The 18,810-nt window shown below is 46.9% G+C and overlaps 8 protein-coding genes across 8 annotated transcripts; 5 read left to right on the top strand and 3 right to left on the bottom strand.

Moving 5' to 3' along the window:
* Positions 1-3,900: 3,900 nt before the first annotated feature.
* On the top strand, positions 3,901-5,199 carry F5Y00DRAFT_257434 (glycosyltransferase family 2 protein; the record flags this gene model as incomplete). Its single annotated transcript, XM_048010555.1, has 1 exon — positions 3,901-5,199. The coding sequence occupies one exon, from the start codon at positions 3,901-3,903 to the stop codon at positions 5,197-5,199; it is 1,299 nt and encodes a 432-aa protein (XP_047869340.1).
* Positions 5,200-6,357: 1,158 nt separating this feature from the next.
* F5Y00DRAFT_224637 (uncharacterized protein) lies at positions 6,358-7,784 on the top strand. The gene is made up of 2 exons (XM_048006035.1): positions 6,358-7,007; positions 7,074-7,784. Exons 1-2 carry the CDS (start codon positions 6,610-6,612, stop codon positions 7,723-7,725), a joined length of 1,050 nt encoding a protein of 349 aa, XP_047869339.1. The 5' UTR covers positions 6,358-6,609; the 3' UTR covers positions 7,726-7,784.
* A 1,203-nt stretch (positions 7,785-8,987) lies between these two features.
* F5Y00DRAFT_257432 (uncharacterized protein) lies at positions 8,988-9,431 on the top strand (the record flags this gene model as incomplete). The annotated part of the gene is made up of 1 exon (XM_048010554.1): positions 8,988-9,431. One exon carries the CDS (start codon positions 8,988-8,990, stop codon positions 9,429-9,431), a length of 444 nt encoding a protein of 147 aa, XP_047869338.1.
* Positions 9,432-10,257: 826 nt separating this feature from the next.
* On the bottom strand, positions 10,258-13,149 carry F5Y00DRAFT_224636 (uncharacterized protein). The gene is made up of 2 exons (XM_048006034.1): positions 12,215-13,149; positions 10,258-12,125 (listed from the first exon to the last, which is right to left on the bottom strand). Exons 1-2 carry the CDS (start codon positions 12,470-12,472, stop codon positions 10,524-10,526), a joined length of 1,860 nt encoding a protein of 619 aa, XP_047869337.1. The 5' UTR covers positions 12,473-13,149; the 3' UTR covers positions 10,258-10,523.
* A 379-nt stretch (positions 13,150-13,528) lies between these two features.
* F5Y00DRAFT_224635 (acyl-CoA N-acyltransferase) lies at positions 13,529-14,709 on the bottom strand. The gene has a single exon (XM_048006033.1). It carries the CDS (start codon positions 14,597-14,599, stop codon positions 13,919-13,921), a length of 681 nt encoding a protein of 226 aa, XP_047869336.1. The 5' UTR covers positions 14,600-14,709; the 3' UTR covers positions 13,529-13,918.
* Positions 14,710-14,788: 79 nt separating this feature from the next.
* Positions 14,789-15,541, bottom strand: F5Y00DRAFT_224634 (uncharacterized protein). The gene has a single exon (XM_048006032.1). The coding sequence runs from the start codon at positions 15,185-15,187 to the stop codon at positions 14,903-14,905; it is 285 nt and encodes a 94-aa protein (XP_047869335.1). The 5' UTR covers positions 15,188-15,541; the 3' UTR covers positions 14,789-14,902.
* Positions 15,542-16,446: 905 nt separating this feature from the next.
* Positions 16,447-17,313, top strand: F5Y00DRAFT_270588 (ankyrin repeat-containing domain protein; the record flags this gene model as incomplete). Its single annotated transcript, XM_048012638.1, has 2 exons — positions 16,447-16,982; positions 17,040-17,313. The coding sequence occupies 2 exons, from the start codon at positions 16,447-16,449 to the stop codon at positions 17,311-17,313; spliced, it is 810 nt and encodes a 269-aa protein (XP_047869334.1).
* Positions 17,314-17,933: 620 nt separating this feature from the next.
* F5Y00DRAFT_270586 (uncharacterized protein) lies at positions 17,934-18,747 on the top strand (the record flags this gene model as incomplete). Its single annotated transcript, XM_048012637.1, has 2 exons — positions 17,934-17,939; positions 17,996-18,747. The coding sequence occupies 2 exons, from the start codon at positions 17,934-17,936 to the stop codon at positions 18,695-18,697; spliced, it is 708 nt and encodes a 235-aa protein (XP_047869333.1). The 3' UTR covers positions 18,698-18,747.
* Between the last annotated feature and the right edge of the window lie 63 nt (positions 18,748-18,810).

Below are 18,810 nucleotides of genomic sequence, written 5' to 3'. Positions count from 1 at the left end.
TCTTGAGAGCTTCATCGCGCTCAGCGACGTACGATTCAGTATGGATTTCGTTGATACTGATCTTGCGGTTTGCCTTATCCAGGCGGGCCTGCAAAGAGCTGACCTGCTCTTCCAATTCTAAAAATTCATTTAGCGACTTACTAGATGAGTTAGAGGAAAAGAACATACGATTCTTCTGCGCACTGAGATGGTCTATTATCGAACTCTCCGAGTCGGAGCCCATAGCACTGTCCTTCCGAGACTTGTACTTGGCAATCTGCACGTGCATATCTTCGACTTCTTCTTGCAGCTGTTCGGCCTGCTTTGTAACAAGCTCGTCATGCTCTCTTAGAGCATGAATTTCGTCCTTGATCTTATCCAACGACACGAATATCTTCTCCTCGTCCTCGGGAATTGAAAGCGCTTCAATATCGGCATGGTGATCCGGGTAAACTATAGAGTCCCGGTCGTGGACTTTGCCATGTTTGACAAAAATAGGTATGCCATTCCGGAGGGATGACAGCTTCAGAGCACCCGATAGAAAGTCGTTCATATAGGAAAGATTAGGTATAAAGAAAGACCGGGCAGTCTGATTAGGTGTAGTAGGGCGAGCTATATGATCTGCTTCGGGTTGTCGCTCCGCATTGGCCTTGGCGGCATTTTGTAGCTGTGGTGATAGTTGCGACTTGGGGGAAACCTGTTTGGATGACTGCTCCTTAGATTCGGCCTGTTTGGTCTGGGCCGTCTTAAGCGTCTCGAGTAGGGCTGTAACGTTGCCACGTCGAGGCTTCGACTTTTTCGCGGTATGGGATGCCGACGACTGTGGACGGTTTCCTTGCTCTTGTGGATCCCGTCGGGGTTGTATTAGCGATTCAGGAAAATCCAGTGAGCATTCAGACTCGTTTTCGACTCTTGGTTGCATCTGAGCCCTTGATCGGGAAGGGCCGCGCTCTGTCGCAGCTGTTCGATCCTTGGCCGTATTTGTTGCTTTTGTGGCACCAACCTAAAAACAAAATGTTAGTCAATGAATTCGAACGATCAAAAAGTAGGAAAGTCACATTGTGTGTCGCAAGAGAATCATTAAAACGGACAGAAGGTCGAAGTCTAGACCGTGTCATAGAACGATCGCGTAAGCAAGAGCGCAGGGCGGAAACAGAAACAGAGGAACCAGAAACAGATGTGGAAACTGAAAACTCGGAAATAAAAGAATCGACGGAAATAGAAGAATCGGTACGAAAAGCAGAATCATTGCACTGTTTTGCAGTAGCAATGCTTCCCTTGGGAGGAATATCTTGGGCAGCAGGCAAGACTTCCTCACGCAAGCTTCGGACATTTGTCGTGGCTTCGCTTGGACGTAAGGAATCGGGGTTATTTTCATGTGTAGGCGTTCGACGACCACCCTCCTAGAGTAATCGATCTGTTCGTGCTACGCGGGCAGCATGAACAGCTCGGTCGACTTCCCTGTTCACGTCCCGAAATTGCTGCGCAAGGGTAAGGATATCTTGCCTTGCGCCTTCCAGCTTCTCCAATCCATCAAATGGCATACGCGGCTTAACATGATCTAGAAAGTGTTTACTAACCTTGTCTCTATCAGACTCTTCCGGTCTAGGGGTAGCGGCCACCGATGAGTTAGGGCTTCCAAGTGGTGTCACGTTCTCTTTTTCTTTGGAGACCGGGACATCGTCACTAGCAGTTTCCCACATGTCTTTGTCGTCTCCGAGTCCATTAGGATTCCAGCGACTCCATTCAGGGAAGGTTCGTCCTAGTACAGAAGTATTGATGTTTAGAGAGGATGGCGGAGGGGCCTTGGCGCTGCGCATGGCAGCTTGGCTTGGTAGGTCGATAGATAGGTCGTCCATTCGTCGCGTTGATTCGGCTTGTGGACCGGTAATATTTGAGGTAAGTGTGATGGTTCCGTGGGAACCAGTAGATGAAGGTGGTGAATTGAAAGGATTCTCAGTATTCTGATGCATCTCCCTAAGGATGCGAGACTGATATCTGCTCGTTTTCGACTCCATGTAATCCGTCACGCGTTAAACGCGATTAGGATGGAATCGAAGGATATAGTAAAACTAAGGTACCAACTAGGGCAATATGATGATGCGTAGCATCAAGAGACGCGTAAAGAAGCGCGTAAATATAGGTGAGCGATTCAGTTGCGATACTAGAAGAGGGGTGCGGGAAAATTGATGATGCTGCAGGCGTTGCCGAGCAGATGCGATGGTTGAGGAAAGACGCGTCCAAGCAATGATCAATGTCAGAGCAGGAGCAGGAGGGTAATGAATCAATTGTTTCCAATATAGTATTTGCAATGAAGCAGAATTGGTTATGCGAAAAAGCTTTGGAAGTAGCTGATTAACAAGGTTGTGTGTTGAATCCGAAGTTGTGTGTGCCTTCTGTTGATGAATTATGAGAAGAGTGAAAATGGAGGAGAGATCGAATTGATGTTTACGTGCCAAGTTATGGGGCGCGAAAGACGGTGGGGCGTGGGGTGCAATTGCGGTAGTCACGTCCTTAAGTACTTTCCATTTTGCCTTGAATGTTTACATACACTCAGGTACCCCAGGGGCGTGCATTTACGCTAGCAATCTGGTTGCTAGGGGCCTAGTAGCATTCAAACAACCCTAGAGGCATCTTAATACGCTCAGTGTTCGCGAAGATGCAGCACTTAGGTTAGGCTATTGCATTGTCCTAAACTATGTACATTAGGTACCTAACCTTTAGGTGCACGTACCACATGTACATAGGTACATAGGTAGGGTAGGTACGTACATCACCTCCAGAGAAGCAATCCCTGTGAAAATCAAGAAAGCTCCCATTGGTTCATAAATTTAGTCTTGCAATTTATTGAAGTTCGTCAATTGATTATGAATTGACATGTACTTAGTACCCGAGTAACCAAGTACATCACCAAGGTTATCCATATTGAATACTACCTGTATTGAATACAACACTTTATTCTTAGAGAAACTCCTCCATTTACTCATACGCACGCCTGTGTCCTCAAGTGCCAGCCAGACACGGTGGAATATCTCTCAAAAAGTTCACCATTAATTTTGATCGGACATACCCTAGGTAGATTTACTCCACCATGTCTTTCTGTTACTTGATGACACACCAAGATATTATCTATTAAAGATACTATCTTCATACTACAATCCGAGACTAAAATATGCTCTCTTTAATTATCTTACGAATATCTTATAGTTATATAGGTTTCTGTGGTGTCCCCCCGGTTGCTTATATCTCCTCCAGGCACGACACCCGGGGTTCGTAGTCCACCATAGCTTTCGAAGCTACCCATTTCCTTCGAGACGTCAAGCTGTGTAACCTATGATATATATAGATATTCGAGTCCCTGCTAAAGTAATTATTCAAGATCAATGATTAATATAACGTACCTAGTGTCCCAACCATCTCAAATTTATATTCTCTGAGTCCATGTAATAAACAGGTAACATAGTCATGATTTCAGGAAGAGTTACTTAGGTAGTTCCCATATATCCATATACATTAGTTACCTGGTTTTTGAGGGTATGTTATTTAATATATTGTAAGTGAATCGGGATTCGGCCGCGAAAGTGACTATATGTAGGTAGCCATCGGAATCACTAGAGCCCTTACTTCCTGTTAGACACAACCTCATGGCTTCCAAACATGGAATACGCTGGGTTTCCATGCACTTGAATGCAAGTGGTCTGATATATGAGAAAGTTTAACTGGACGGATAAATGTGTAAGTTAACAAGACTTGTGATACTACAATCATCGATGTTTCAATGCTGTGAGTATGTTCGACTTGTTTCCGTCATGATATATAAAGACTCGATCGCCAGTAATTGAGACACCTCCCTCACGATCATCAGAATATACGTCAGAATATAGACAACAACCACCCAAAACATTCACGAAATCACTCACAATGTTCACCCAACCTATCCCGACCCTCGAATTCGGCCTTCTCCTTGGCCTCTACCTCTGGGACTACACTGACAGCGAACAAGCGAGAACACTCGCGAGGCAATACCAACCTTTTCCCTTACCGTCAAAAGAGGATGCTCGATACAGCCCTTCCGATGTTTCCATCGTTGTACCAACTATCGACTGGGATGAAACCCTTCCCAGCAATCTCATAACCTGGCTTACCAACAATCCCCGCGAGGTAATTTTCGTGACCGTTGACCGCGAGCTACCAAGGCTACAAGACGACCTTGAATCTGCCCCTGGCGTCAAGAAGGCGATGGAAGAAAGCCGAGCAAAAATCCTTGTCCTCTCGGTACCCCAAGCCAACAAGCGAACTCAGCTATGTCGAGGCATTGACGAAGCAACAGGCAACATCATCGCCCTCGTCGACGACGACGCCCTATGGACAACTCAGGACGTACTAATAAATCTGCTTGCCCCTTTCCAGGACGAAAATATAGGTCTTGTTGGAGGACCCATTGAGTCGCACGTACCAAAGGAACGCCAGAATTCCGAAGTCATCACTGGCTGGGAAGTTGCCGCTCTTAGAATACGACAGAGGCGAGAAAATGGCATGGCAGCCTTCTACGCCGCCGACGGCTCAACGAACTTCACAGTTTCGGGACTTACAATGCTGTTGAGAGCAGAGATAGTAAAGGATCCTTACTTTCAGCACCTCTTCACAAACGACATGTGGAATGGAATGAGGCAGAATACTGGCGACGATGGGTTCATCACACGTTACATCCTCTACCAGCATCACCTCACCGACCGCTTCAGGTCCGCTGTTGTACCAAAGCAATGGCGACTTGGCATTCAACTCAACCCTGAGGCTCGAGTCTTAACGAGCTTGATGCGAACCAGTGCTTTCGCCCACCAGAGCAAAAGATGGTACCGATCCGGGCTTAGACTACGGCTCACTTGCCTCATATACGAGCCGGGATACCGTATGATGAAAGCAACAGCGCCTTATATGACTCGAAAGATGGCTGGAGGCATGTTAACCCCTATTTTCACCATCGTTCGGGCATATCTTTGGTATAGATTGTGGGCGAACTCTCCTTGGTTCGCACTGGCTTTACTTTCTTATGTTCTGTATAATTGGTTTTCTAGCCTTTATACATTTTACCGGCGGTTTCCATACTGCGGTTCGAAGATATGGGCTGCCATGATCGCCGACAACTTGTATCTTGTCGCCGATTTCTATTCCTGGGCGACCCTATCTACCGAGTCGTGGACTAATAGATCAAGTGTCTAAAAATCGCTTCATAAGATGCCGGTGAGGGCGAGTGCTATGTCATTATTTTATGAGGGAAACCTAGGGATGTATGAATGCTGTGCGTTGTGATAGTTTAGTAACAGTTTAGTAACAGTTCGATATAACCCTATGCTAGATGTGAACAGCGCCATTGTCTAGGTTAGCCGCTGTCTTTGACTAGGAAATTACATAGTTTACAATAATAAACCTAGACAATTGACTGTAACGCGTTCAAGCCTATTTTCCATGTACAATTTCTTTGTTGACTATACCGTTTACCTAACCACATCTTTGTATTTTTATAGTATCCCACACGAGTAAAGTTTACTCCTTGATATTCCTGACGGGTGGATTACATAGGTAAACAATATCCTATAACTATTCTTAGATCTCGAATTGTCACCTTTCGTGTTATTCTGAATATGAGGTATATGCTGTATAAGTAGACTTGGCTGGATACGACATAGTTGCTAACTACCTCGTAAATGTCCTTATATAGATTGAGCAGAATGCAGGGGGCGGCCCTCGCAAACTCAAACTGAAATGGCAGTATACATGTAGACCCGTATCATCCCATCACAAAGTAAGATAAATAGCGTTACCATATGACGTGAATTGGAAATTATGAAACAGCTGCACGTGGGAATTCATACAGTCATACAGTGGTAATTCTCGATCTACACCTTCAAAGCTCACCGCAAAGAGGCTAAGCCATGTTTGCAAGGTAGCCCCCTACAGGTCTCTAGGATGATAGCGGGTCGTGGAAGGAATTGCATGCAGAAACTGCGGAGAATATTAAACGATCTGACCACTCAAATAAGTTTCCGCCAAATAAGCATAATTGATAAAGCATGTCGACTGGTCGATCTCTAGATCGGTTGTCTTTAGGTTCTAAAGCTGCATATCCCGCTCGTGCCGCTCAGCCGTTCAGCCTGGTTCCAGCTGAATCTAAAAATAGACCCTAACATTACTGCTCAGCTATGACTTCACTGGCTGAATCCTTCCCATACTAACCAAAGCTCAACTTGCGGCTCTCCACATTGGCATATCCTTCTGTAGGCAATGATAGTCTCTTGTTATGACTTCATATCGTTCAAAGCCTCATTCCTATTGACGTTGAGATTTAATTGTAGAAACTCCGGAGGAAGTATTACTACTAATGGAAATTGGTAGTATCGCCACGAAGGCACAGACGAGATCTGCAATTATAGAGCTGAGTAGTGGAAAATGAAGATCACTGTTTTTACGATCGTCATCGCGACTCTGAGGAGGAAACATAAGAGATAGAAATGTGTATAAATAAAGGGGTCATCTTCTTGCCATTATACCGTATCATTCCTCGACATCAGAACACAACACCACACAGAAAGCTACTCTGCCTTCTAAACAACTCAACTTAATTCTTTTACAATGTCGCCCACAAAATCCGCCGGCCTCGTCGGCCTCGCAACTCTTCTACTCCAAGTCAGCGCCTACAAGCTGACCGCCTATACGGAGAAGGGATGCACCGGTGATGTCCAGCAGACCATCGAAGACACCAAATATGGCGCCTACTGCCAATACTTCGACGACAAGGCCGTATCAGTCAAGGTAGAAGAGTCTGGTGACGATTACCAATGGATTTTCTTCAACAACTGGTGCAGTAAAGACGCCCAGGTCGGTTCGTTCGTTGGAGACGGTTGTATGACCATGGGAAAGACGGAGATTAAGGGTGTGAGTAACGTCTTACCTGAGGGTTCTCCAAACAAGCGAGCTTCTCCTGGCACTGTAACAACTTGGAAGAGCACGGACTGCTCTGGTACCTCAACGTAAGTTATCTTCTTCCCCTGCCTACACTTCTTCGTGATATCCGGGCTAACAGACTTACTCTACAGCAATCAAATGCGATTCGTCCAGGAAAACCTTCCTGTCACCCTGAATGACGTCTCATCTATCAAGGTGAATGATGTACCAGATGCGGACGTTGCTTTCGCTTGCAGCGACTCCGACTGCCATGTTGAGAACCAAGTTGCAACTCTCGAGAACGGCAAGTGTGTCAACGTCGAAGGCAAGGATGTCAAGTCTGCCATGGCTATCGGAGTACCTACTCCCCCCAGGGGCCGGGATGTATCACCGAAGCGCCGTTACACACGCAGCCTTATGTTAGAGGCGCGAGAACGAGATGCTGCTCTGGGGATCCGCGACGACGGCATCGAGTGCGACGCTAGTGACGGACCTGACTACCAAGATGCCCTTAAGGTTGGCGACGACTGGCAGGGAGACAACGGGCTATCGTGCTGCTGCCACGTCCCTGGTGGACCTACCTCGAAGTCTTCGGGCTCGGCTAAAGCCTCTTTCAGTGAGAACATCCGGTGTCCCGCTGACCCCTCCGGCATGCCGCCGCCACCCACCACTTGCCCCATGAACTGCAACACGCTGAGGGGCTACGTCTACGCTATCGCTACCAAGTGCAAGACCGATGATGGCAAGACTGGCGGTACATACAAGCTCGCCGGTGATCAAGAGATCAAGGTGACCCACAGCTAAATGATGATGTACTGGATGAACGACTTCAGCTACGGCAGTGATGGATATTTTACGACTAGATATGCCTTATCTCGTTATTGTTAAACACAGAGGTGATATCTGTATTATTATGTACTATATACAACTTTTGAATTGATACTCTGTTAAACCTATCTCCAAGAAGATTTCTTGAAAGGTGTTATATGCTTGTGGGTGTAAACTGTACCTTGATCCATTCTATCTACACAAGCAGCACTCCGGCAAGTTTGTATCAAATAATAAACTTCAAAGCCTTCTACGAAGACACCCATAAATAATATCCGTCCTGGTAATGATGAAAACTTGGTTTTAGTAGCGAGCTTCTAGGCAAGTACTAGGATATATAATTAGGAAGCATGGGTAAAGCCATGTTCATGCTCTTCGAAGTGGTGTTAATGGGTACATGGTCTCTAGGACGATTTAGGTATACCATCGTCATGGCGATTCACATCTAAATTCGTAGCCTAATCACGAAAGAAAATATTTCCAAAGAACACAAGTGCAAATTGGGCAACTGCTGCATGAACAAGAATAATGGTAGCCTGAGCAACATTCTCTCGTGTTCCTGAAGAGTCTAACCCTCCCTCAACTCCTTCCCATTGTTTATCCTGCTGACATCCAAGGGTCAATAAATGTTATGTTAGCAGCACAAATTCTCTCTAACCAGTCTAACCTTACACTTGGCTTGGGTGAAACCGTCGTCACTCAAAGAGGTCATCCATCTTCAAGTTTAGGAATCGAGGTTTAGTACCTACGCAGGCAGATCCTTCTATCTCGCGATACTTCGATACTAGACCACAGGATCAAGAGAGGTAAGCTACAAGATTTCCCAATAATTACGCACCACACTACTATACTTCGGTATGCCCTCTATGGATGACAAGTGTACATGCCTACTTGCCTACTCCCACCCCGTTCTGAATCAACTTCACCCCTATCACAACTAAACTTGACCTCCGTCTAAAGCAGCAGAACACTTCGACATCGCCATACTAACTAACATTCTAAAAGGCGAGATTTGACACGCAAGCCGAAGTCCATTAGCCTTACAAGTAAATCAGGCAAGCACTCAAAAACCGCCTTGAGCCAGCCGACCATTCAGCCACCAGTCTTCCACCAAGCCTATCAAGAAATCCTAGCCATAACCGCACTATTACCTCCGACTTCCAACTAAGCCGCCATATCAGGTCTACACCAGCTCATTCTACCAGCCCTTCTTCACCTTATCCAACCCAAAGCCCAAGATGTGCACCCAGTACTACTCCAGCTTCACCCAGTGCCCCTGCCAACTAAAACGCCTCTTCTGGCGCTGCAAGCACGGCCGCGCCTCGCCCAAATGCAAGTCCGTCCAGAAAGTCGTGCTCAAGTCCGGCGAGCCGCTCTGCTGGTACCACGAGATCGTACACCAGTGCCGACGGGACCGCAGCAAGCGGCTCTGGCGCCGCAACACCCGCAACCTATGGTGCTCGTACGAGCCGCGCCCGCTGTGCCGCCAGTCCGTCTCCTCCGCCGCGGCCGCCGACGAGTCTCTCTTTCCGCCCCCGGACGACCCCTACGATTCTTCCTGCTGGGAGAGCGAGCCGGACCCGGACCCGGAAGACGAGGAGGAGTCGGAGTGCGAGTGCGAGTTGGATAGCAGCTCTGGCTGCGAGTACTCGGGTGAGGAATCGATCAGCGAGATGGACTAGGAGTGAGGCTTGCGTGGCCTTAAAACTCTCACTTGGTTGGTTACCTACTACCCAGTACCTATGTCGAGGAGAAGTACGACTCTTGCCTCCTGGCCAGTTCTACGATGAAATCACCAATATGTTGAACGAACGAACGGTTTCTTTCTCAAGAGCACCACCCTACGGCCTCTAGAACCGAACTAGTTGAATCGTTATGAACTGAACTGAACTGAAGATTGCGTTTACACCCACTGTTTATGTCAAGGACACCATGTCGAAGCAACTCGGTTGAAGAAGACTGTCTTTGCAATGTTTCTTTGCTTCTGTTTTCTCTTTTGCATTAGTTGATAATTGGAAGAACTCGTCCACCTTACGTCAAACGATGAGGCAGTCTGCGGCGATATGCTGCAGTCTTGCCAGGATCAAATCCCTCGTATCAGACGTATTTGCTTTGCATGTAACTAGTTCGCCTACTTTTGTTTTCTGATGAGCACCCTTCTATAAAATTGCAGTCATTCAACTTGTCTTAATAATACATTCTCAATCTTGCAATTTGTTCTCAAAGGGGTCGACGGTTGGTAGTGGCACTTAGTCAACCTCACGAATGGGTATCCATACCCTCAGTCTGGTCTTTACTATTCTTTATGACTATCTTGCAAGTACTCGGCATTTTGCTACGAGTCTTACGTACGAGCTATTACCCGGTCTTCAACTTAGCATGTCGCGTATACAGTATTAATGAAATAAGAGACATCAAATACGGTGCTAGGGGTTTGGAGGTGTACAAAATTTTAGCCCAGACCTTTATAAACCCCCAAGAGACGTTTGCAACGCAAGTGATGATCCTCTAACCAAGTTATGTATATTAAAATTCATAACCTCATATATTCTATGACTACAGTTGCCGAAACAGCGAGTCGTCGAGTATTTATCTACTCTTAGTCCCCCTTCCCGATAAAGATTATTGTATGCGCCACGCTATCATTAACAAAAGCACCGCCCATTTTAACTTATCCCGTCTACGTAAATCGCTTCGGCTTGCTTCCAGGAACGGGGTATATCGATGTCCTGAACTCCAAGATACTCCCTTATCCCATACCTGATACACCCAATCTATTTCCAACCCGGTTCTCCGGGATACCTCCTGCCGCCAACACCCGTTGTTATAGGGCTCTGCCTCCGATCTTTATACCGCCTTCGGTCTCGCGAGTCCCTTTCGTCAGCCGTAACAACTCTCCTCCCATCCCAATCAAAATCGGAATCTCGATCCCTATCCCTACGATCCCAGGTGTAGTCTCTATTTCTCCTCTCAATATCGGCATGGCTGCTCACTCTTCTAAGCTCCGCTGGTCGCAGATATGCCCTTTCTCGACTTCTTCTCCTCTCTATCTCTTCTTCTCGTTCACGCTCTCTCAGGAGTTCCTTTTCAATGACTCGATCGCGGATCCTCCCATGCTCGCGGTCACGTCGTACTGGATATTTAGAGACCCCTGCTTCAGACTCGTCGCTGGGATATGACTCCCCGGAAACGCTTCGGCTGAGTCGTGACGGATGCTCTCTCCGAAAGCGCACGGCCGGCGCAACATTTGGTGGGTGACGCTTCTCACGAGAATTGCTTCGTTGCCGCTCAGAGGATCCGGAAAGGAAGGAGGTAACTTTCTGCTTTATCTCCGATGGCAAGCTTCTTCTGTGAACATCATCTGACCGTACATCCGGCCGTATCTCGCTACGATGGGAACGAATCGGAATAGGTGGCGTTATAGGAGCCACAACTGGCACACGGCGAATGATAGGGGGAGCCGGTATAGGACCATGTACTCGCGACTTGGAGCTGGCACGAGGCGGTACGTCGGAGTCGGAATCTGATTGCGAGGCGGAATAGGGTTTCGAATGGCCATGGCGACGTGGAAGATGCGGACGGCGAGGATCAAGATGGCTTGAAGGACGGGGATCATCCATCTCGGAACGGCGAACCTCTGAAAAGCTTGGACGTCGAGGCGGCCGATCCGGTGAACTACTACTGCTACCACCAAGAGAACTGCTGCCACTGTTGCTGCTGCTCATCCGTCGCGGTCTTGGTGGTGGTACGTTCCTGGAAAAATAGGGATCGGCGTAATTACTTCTCGACACATGGGCATATGAGACGGGCCGTTCTCTTTGAAAATAATCCATTTCCGGTCTTTGACGAGGCGTGGAAGTGTTGCTTTGCGGGTTTCGCACATGCGTGAAAGTGGTATGAATCCGGGGTTCAGAGTCACGCCGTCTAGGTGGATGTTCATCTTTAGGAGTAGCGTCTTCCCGTAGCTTTCGCGCGCATTCCTTATGCCAAGCATCTGTCTCGGGATCGCATTCGGCTGGAAAGGCCTCTGCTGGTAGATCAGCTGGAAAGGGTCTTCCGGTGTCGGGGTGTACTAAGGCCCAGTTGCGCACAGCGAATTGCATGAATGGCACATGTTCTTGGGGTTCCAGGAGAAGCTGGATTGTCTGCCATCGTACGAACCCATTCAATGTTAAGGCCGGAATAGCGGGTGCTTCGAAGGGGTTCTCAGTCGGTTGTAAGGTATGCTGGACGCCCAGAGCTTGCCAAATATAAGATATGGACTTATAGGGGCAGTGTAGAAAGAGCTGGTCATAATCACCACCGACAGCACGATAAAAGGCGGCTAATTTTGTCGGGGTTAGAGCATGATCATTGGTATCGCCAATATTGGCAGACTATAGAGTCTTTAGGTTAGCGAAACAACTCTAGGTACCTGACATATCAAGGAGGTAAGCAATGATATGCGAAAATAAACGAGACCTACGATGTATTCTCCGATAGCGCGGAGTAGCGCATCGAGTATAGGAGTCGGTAATTTCCCATTAAACAGATAGCCATAATATTCTTTGCCATCAGGTTCCGACGCCTTCGCCTTCGCCTTCGACTGCGATGGCGAAGTTGGCGAAGTTGGCTGGGATTGCGGCTTGGGATGATGAGGTGTATCGTTAGAAGTTGCGTGGGTTGCGTGGGTCGCGGGGGTCGCGGTGGGTTTACTGTCGTCGTCAGGCTTTAAGCTCGCCATCTCTACTTGTTCATAAGAAGCGTCGATGACGAGTGGAAAAGCATCGAAAAGAGAAGCGAATCGGAAGCAGTCAGAGCGTGAGAGATAATGCGAACACGTTGAATTGAATCAAGAGATTCGTTGCGGAAATAAAAGCGCAAATTGTATTATGGAATAGATAGATAATAGATAGATGGTCGATCCTACAACGTTCAGGGGATAGTTGATGACTGCGTCACTCGCAAATGGACAACGACTGGAGCCGCTGCGTCACAAAAATAAAGCGACATTCAGAACAATACGAATTGTGTGGAAGATAGGTAAGTAAGTAAAGTAGGTAGATTGATTAGGTAGATTGATATAGTTGTTATATGTAGGCTATTGACCAGCCTCAACAAGACAGACGATCGACGAAATAAGTCGAATTCATCTAGAGTTGTACGGATGCAACTGCAGATGATGATTCATACTGGCACAGCCGTAAAACCGTGGATTGTTGGGTATGGATTCTTGGAAGTCTTGGAAGAAATGTTCGACGCACTGCATTTTTATTTGAATGGTGGGATGATATGTCGACAGCCCGCTTCCATGGGGTTAAAAAGCATGGATTAAAGATAGAATTGACCAAGGGCAGGTTTACACTACAGCTTTGAACCAGCAACAGGAACAGGAACAGGCTTTGGGTGAGTAAAAAAAAAAAAGAAGAGTACCCCGCGCCAAATTGCCTGCTGACACGTGCACCGGAATATATGCCTGACGTAATTAGTGGTATAGGGTACAAAGTATTGTACCTGTACCTGTACCTGCCTAACCTAAGGCAAATGCCCCATAACTCTATTTACTATTTACCTCTATTTGCCCTCCTATTGTCCTACCTATCCTACCTAGACTTACCTGTGTCCTAATTCAGATTCAGGTATAATTCCGCCTTGTTAGGCCTAACAGGTGCGACATGATGATGCACACTTTGTACGCGCATAACCGAACACATGTACCTATGCTAGTACCCGAATCTTGCACAACCACCTGCACTCACCACCAAATTTTCCCTGTTCCCTGCCACTTACATACATCTTCGTATCAATTTATTTCGGTATCTCGTCCAACAATTCCAAAGCAACCAACCAATCCAAAACCTGCCGTAATGTCCCGGCGTACTATGTATATCGCTCGTCAAAGGCGATTACTCACTATCCCTGCAACATACGAACAATCTGCCAATCCAATTCCTACCCAAGAATTCGATTGGGTTATAACAGCATTTCTATTTGTCTAAATCATGGCTGTGTGTAGCTCAGCCATATATTTATTATTATACGATATACGATAGGTAGGAAGTGCACTAACTATTCCCAATCTCCTGGGACCATCATTCTGCATCGGAAGAAATTATACATGTCCTATGAGCCGCACTCTTCTCCCTTCACCCTTCATTGGCAAGGCACTTTATTCTTATTAAATATGCCATCAAGGTGAAACTTTGGCTTTTTGGCCAGGCGACTCGAGTACGAACCCAACAAGAGTAATGTCGTCTACGACACCCACCCGTGTATCAGGCCCAGTCCACCTAGTAAATTCTCGGAATCCAGCCTTCTCGAGGACATGTTTACTGGCCGGGTTATCATCATCGGCCATTGCTGACAGCATTTCCGGTACCTCTCCAGATCCATCCACCGATTCCGCAGCCACCTCAATCTCAACCTCGGACCGTGGCAAAGTCCACCAATGGTCTACAAATGCCCTCAGGAATTCCGTGGCGTATCCTTGTCCCCAATACTCTCTCTTGAGCATGTAAGCAATCTCGGGCCATCCAAAGAATAGATCGATTTTCGGCATCCCACCCGTCCCGATTATTTCTCCGGTCGAGGCGAGGCAAAGTACGTTATGATAGGTCCGAATATCGTTAGGCGGTAGGTAGCGCGCCAAATATGATGCCCGTGTCTCATCCTTGCTGGCATCAATTCGACCAACCGCCGTGAAGTACATAACCTCCGGTTGAGTACGTAGGGTATAGATTCCGTCAAGGTCCTCCTCGGTAAACGGACGGATAACTAGACGCTCCGTGCGTATATGTTTCCTTTCCGCATTGGGTGGGAACGGCTGGGTGGGTAAGTACGTCTTAACTTTGATCTTCGGAGGTTCCGCCATTGTAAGCAAGCCAATCCAGCGCCGAGTTGATCCCGATTCTTATCATCTGCCAACGCCACACCGGACTTTTTCAGGGTTTATATAAAGATTCAACATTATCTACAGCCTACATGAGGTAACTTGTGATCTCCTATATCCGAGAGCCGCAGGATTCCAGCTCCGAAGTGACTCATAACCAAACCTGGGTCACTTCGGAGCTAGAATCCTGCGGCTCTCGGATATAGGAGAAATGGCGTGTATATTATCTTCAGCTCTGTTGGTGGCACGTCTACGTCTACGGCGTCCCCAAGCCGTCGGTATTACCTAACTTGTATAGGAGCGTACACGCAAAAAAGAAACAAGCCGCTCAAGAAATTGTGTAATAACTACAAAGGTTCTTGACCGGTTTAGAAAAAAAGTACGCAGGCTATCTATGAAAAATCTATTGCATACATCCATCACATATATCACACTTCGTTGGAAGAGAAAATAGCTCCGAAGCATTTGTAGACGTCTCCTCCTCATAACTACCCCTGGAAAACCTTCGACGGTAGAGCCTTTGGCAGCTACAAGACAGCATGACAGAAGATCTCTATACAACACTGTCATCGCATGCTGGCTTCACGTCAGTTAGGATTTAAGTGATCTGAAGATGGCTCAGGTGAGCATATTTCCAATAACACGCCAAATGGCGGACATCTTCGCTGTTAGTTCGGGCTGCTTGCTTCTTTGCATTTAGGTATAATAGGTGTTATACATGACATGACATGAGGGGTCCCAAAGAGGTATACACCTCTTCTATACCTTAGGCACGCTACATAGACGCATCCTAGTCTTAAGTTGGACATATATAATACAATAACGTTAGGTAATTATTCATGATATCAGGTTTTACCTGTCTCTACGGAATCCTCCCGTATTCGACGATTTATTCCATATAATTAGGTATCTTTTCTCACCTGCCTATAACAATGGGTGACAGCAACGCTCGTAGGCGAGTTCGACCTCGTATAACTGTTACATCTACTTGTGCTCGAGAGAGATTATATCATGCTGTTTTAGAAAATAACCACGCAGATCTTCGCCAGCTCTTAGCTGAGTCCACTGCCGACGTGACTTATGAACAAGAAGGTCGGGGAACGCCAATACATATCGCTATCCGTAATAACGATGTTCCCGCCGTCGTGACGCGGGTGCGGACCCTTTACTGATGACAGGAAAAGACAGATCATCTTATTCCGCCGTGATGCTTGCAGCTCAGCGTGACCATGATGAAGCTTTCGGAGTACTATGGTCTCGCATACCCCTGAGTACATGCTAATGATTTGCTTACTTCCTGCTTGGTCTAAGCAGCGATGTATGGCAACGCATTACTAGTTGGCTGGCTCCTCGACGCGTGGGACGGATGGACGAAACAGACCATAGAGCGCACTTCTCCACGCGGTAAGTAGGTGGCAATACTATGTGGTGGATCTACTACTCAAAAAGGTTACATTTGAACAAAATCTCCTTTATAAGACCTTGTATAAGGCAGTCGACTTCAAGTTCAATTTCCCAGAGGAGTCAACGTGTCCCAAATACGATGGCGTGGATTATTTAAATCAGCAGCGGATGATCACATGGCTGATCAAGTTGGGCTTGGATCTAAATAAAGTCTTAAACGGCCGACCACTGCTGGTCCATATAGCTGCCACATATTACATTGATCTAGCTGGAGCCTTGCACGTGTTGATTGAAAACGGGGCAGATCCAAATATGAAGGACTCCCAAGGACAAACTGTTATGCATATAACTTGCCGACCGAACTCCTGTTTACATAACAACTGGTTTTCATATCCATGAAGCAGGTATTTACATGTGTATTGAGCATGGCGCTTCGGTCACAGTCGAGACTCGAAGACGACAATGGCGAGATGCCCGTCCACTTGGTAATGTACGGTTCTAACAACATGTGCTTAAGGCTCTATCTCACCTACGCACGCAACGAAGACAAAGAACTCGCCTGTATAAATAAACATGGCGAAACACTTCTACACTACGCCGCAGCGGATGCGAGGGAAGATATTATATCATACATTCTCAGCGCTAACTCGTACGATGCATACGTCAATGCGCGTAATGTCAACGGCTGGACCCCTTTGATTTGTGCCTTGCCGTCAATAGATGAAATGTTTGCCATTGAAAAGAAGACAGCCCTAAAGGGGCTCCTAGTCGGCCGGATGTTGCTAGATCACCGCGCCGACCCAAGCATTGCCACAGACGAAGGATTGACATATCTTCATTGCTTAGCCATGTATACATGTGCTGACGGCTCCGCTTCAGCCGATATTGCTGTGCTAGCTGAAGAATTCATCTCACGAGGAATTCTTCCAGATACCCCGGCCGCGGTCCTAGCGCACGACTGGTAGCAAAGGGTTGATGGCCATGGCAGTGCCTCTAAACCGCTTTTCCACGACCGTAGGCCTTTGGGTTCTCGTTTGCTACATTTCCTCGAGAATATGTCTCAGGATGCGGTTATACGTGGTAGAACGCCTCTACACTGTGCCGCCGAGGTAGGCGCCGTGTCTATGGCGAAAGCGCTCCTTAAGCACGGTGCTGATGTCTTCGCCATCGACGAGTCGGGAAGCACGCCGTTGAAATGTGTGTCCCAGTCTTTAAAGCTGCATGGTATGCCCAAACTGAAGGGTGAGATAGATGAATCGGTTGTTAGAGGGAGCAGAAGCGGAAAGGTCTAAAGTTCTACGTGAAAACCTAGTGTCGGTAATGTGGTTTCCAAGTCAGCCATAGGTGCGAGGTAACTTGTAGTTTTATAGGTATATGAAACATCCCGCTGGTAGTCATTTCTATTCTATGTATACTAGAGCTTTAGGTTATATGTTGGGCATAAACCATTACAATGTAGGCGTTTAGATATGACACTGTTAGTTAATATAAGTTGCCACGTACTTTTTACTAAAGAGACCCCAGAAAGAGTACAGGTTCTCTAGGGAGGTATGCTCTCTTTGATTTCTAGTTGCACGAGTTATGTCTAATAGTTCTAAATGTCTTAAAACAGGTAGTCTTTAGTATTGCGGTATAATGACAGACGGGTTGTATGGGTAGTATATACCTCATATACCCGCGAGTTTAATTGACATATCAGCTCTCGATTATATTGGTGACATGTCACCCCATAGAGATAAAATTACACACATGATTCTCCGTTTATGACGGCCAATGGTGTATAAGTACCTAGGAACTTCCCCTTCCGATCGCAGCGGGGAAATCACCAGTGCTTTCTACATGCCCGACTGGATGCCCGATATGTAGGGTAAGAAAGGGACGCTTTAAAAAATAAGGGACTAACAAATGCAAGATGGCGGTTAGTGTTTTATCTTGATTACATTTCAGTGAATAACTTTGCTAAGCAGTACCCAGACCCTTCCTAGAAAATCATCTGAAGCCTCAGATGTCAAGATTAAAGTTGGAGAAACAGAGCATCTTGTCAATATCGATGATTTTCCTTACTTCAAGGCCTTCCTGGATTTCCAGCAAAAGTCTGGCCAGGATACAACTCCTGTGCCGACTCATGGTGATATCCCCTTTTTCGATGTCATCAACTACGGAGTATCCAACGGATTCCGGCACTTCTTTCGCCGCATGCCTGTTCAACTCTCCGACTACCATACGCTCTGCGAAACCCTCGAATTTCTTACTATCGATGTCCTCGCAGGGCAAAAGCTGCGTGATATCATGAATGATCTGAGGAAGTGCAAATCCGACTACGATGAATACGATGGGACTGGAACCAGGGGGCAAAAAAGCATTGCACGAGACGCGGCGTTTAGGCTCTTGTATATATTTCTCCTCGGCGAGTTCGAGTCGGAGGTGCAGGACAGGGCAATGGCCTATAATGCAGCTCTGTTTGTGGTATCTCACCCTGGGACTTTCAAGCAGAGAACCCGGAAGATGGTTCGAGAAGCGTTTGAGGAAAGATTTCTCGTCACGGAGAAGCAGAAAAAAGGGTTGGACAGTTGGCCTGTCTCTGGTCCTTCTGAGGACCCAGAGGACGATTGTACTACCGAGGAGGACTCTGATTACTTTGTCGACTCTGACTATGCATATTGGAGCTCGGACTAGATGCGAAAGTATTTCGCTATGTATTAGGTGCGGGTACGGTATGAGTTGGCGCAAGTAGGTATAATTGGTATACCATATAGGGGCTCAGGGGGAGATTCGATACGTGACCTTTA

Source organism: Daldinia vernicosa, assembly GCF_022497035.1.
Source record: "Daldinia vernicosa strain CBS 139.73 unplaced genomic scaffold F5Y00scaffold_3, whole genome shotgun sequence".
In the NCBI taxonomy this organism is placed as follows: Eukaryota; Fungi; Ascomycota; class Sordariomycetes; order Xylariales; family Hypoxylaceae; genus Daldinia; species Daldinia vernicosa.
The sequence above is the reverse complement of the archived record's forward strand: the minus strand, read 5'-3'. Positions and strand labels throughout refer to the sequence as shown.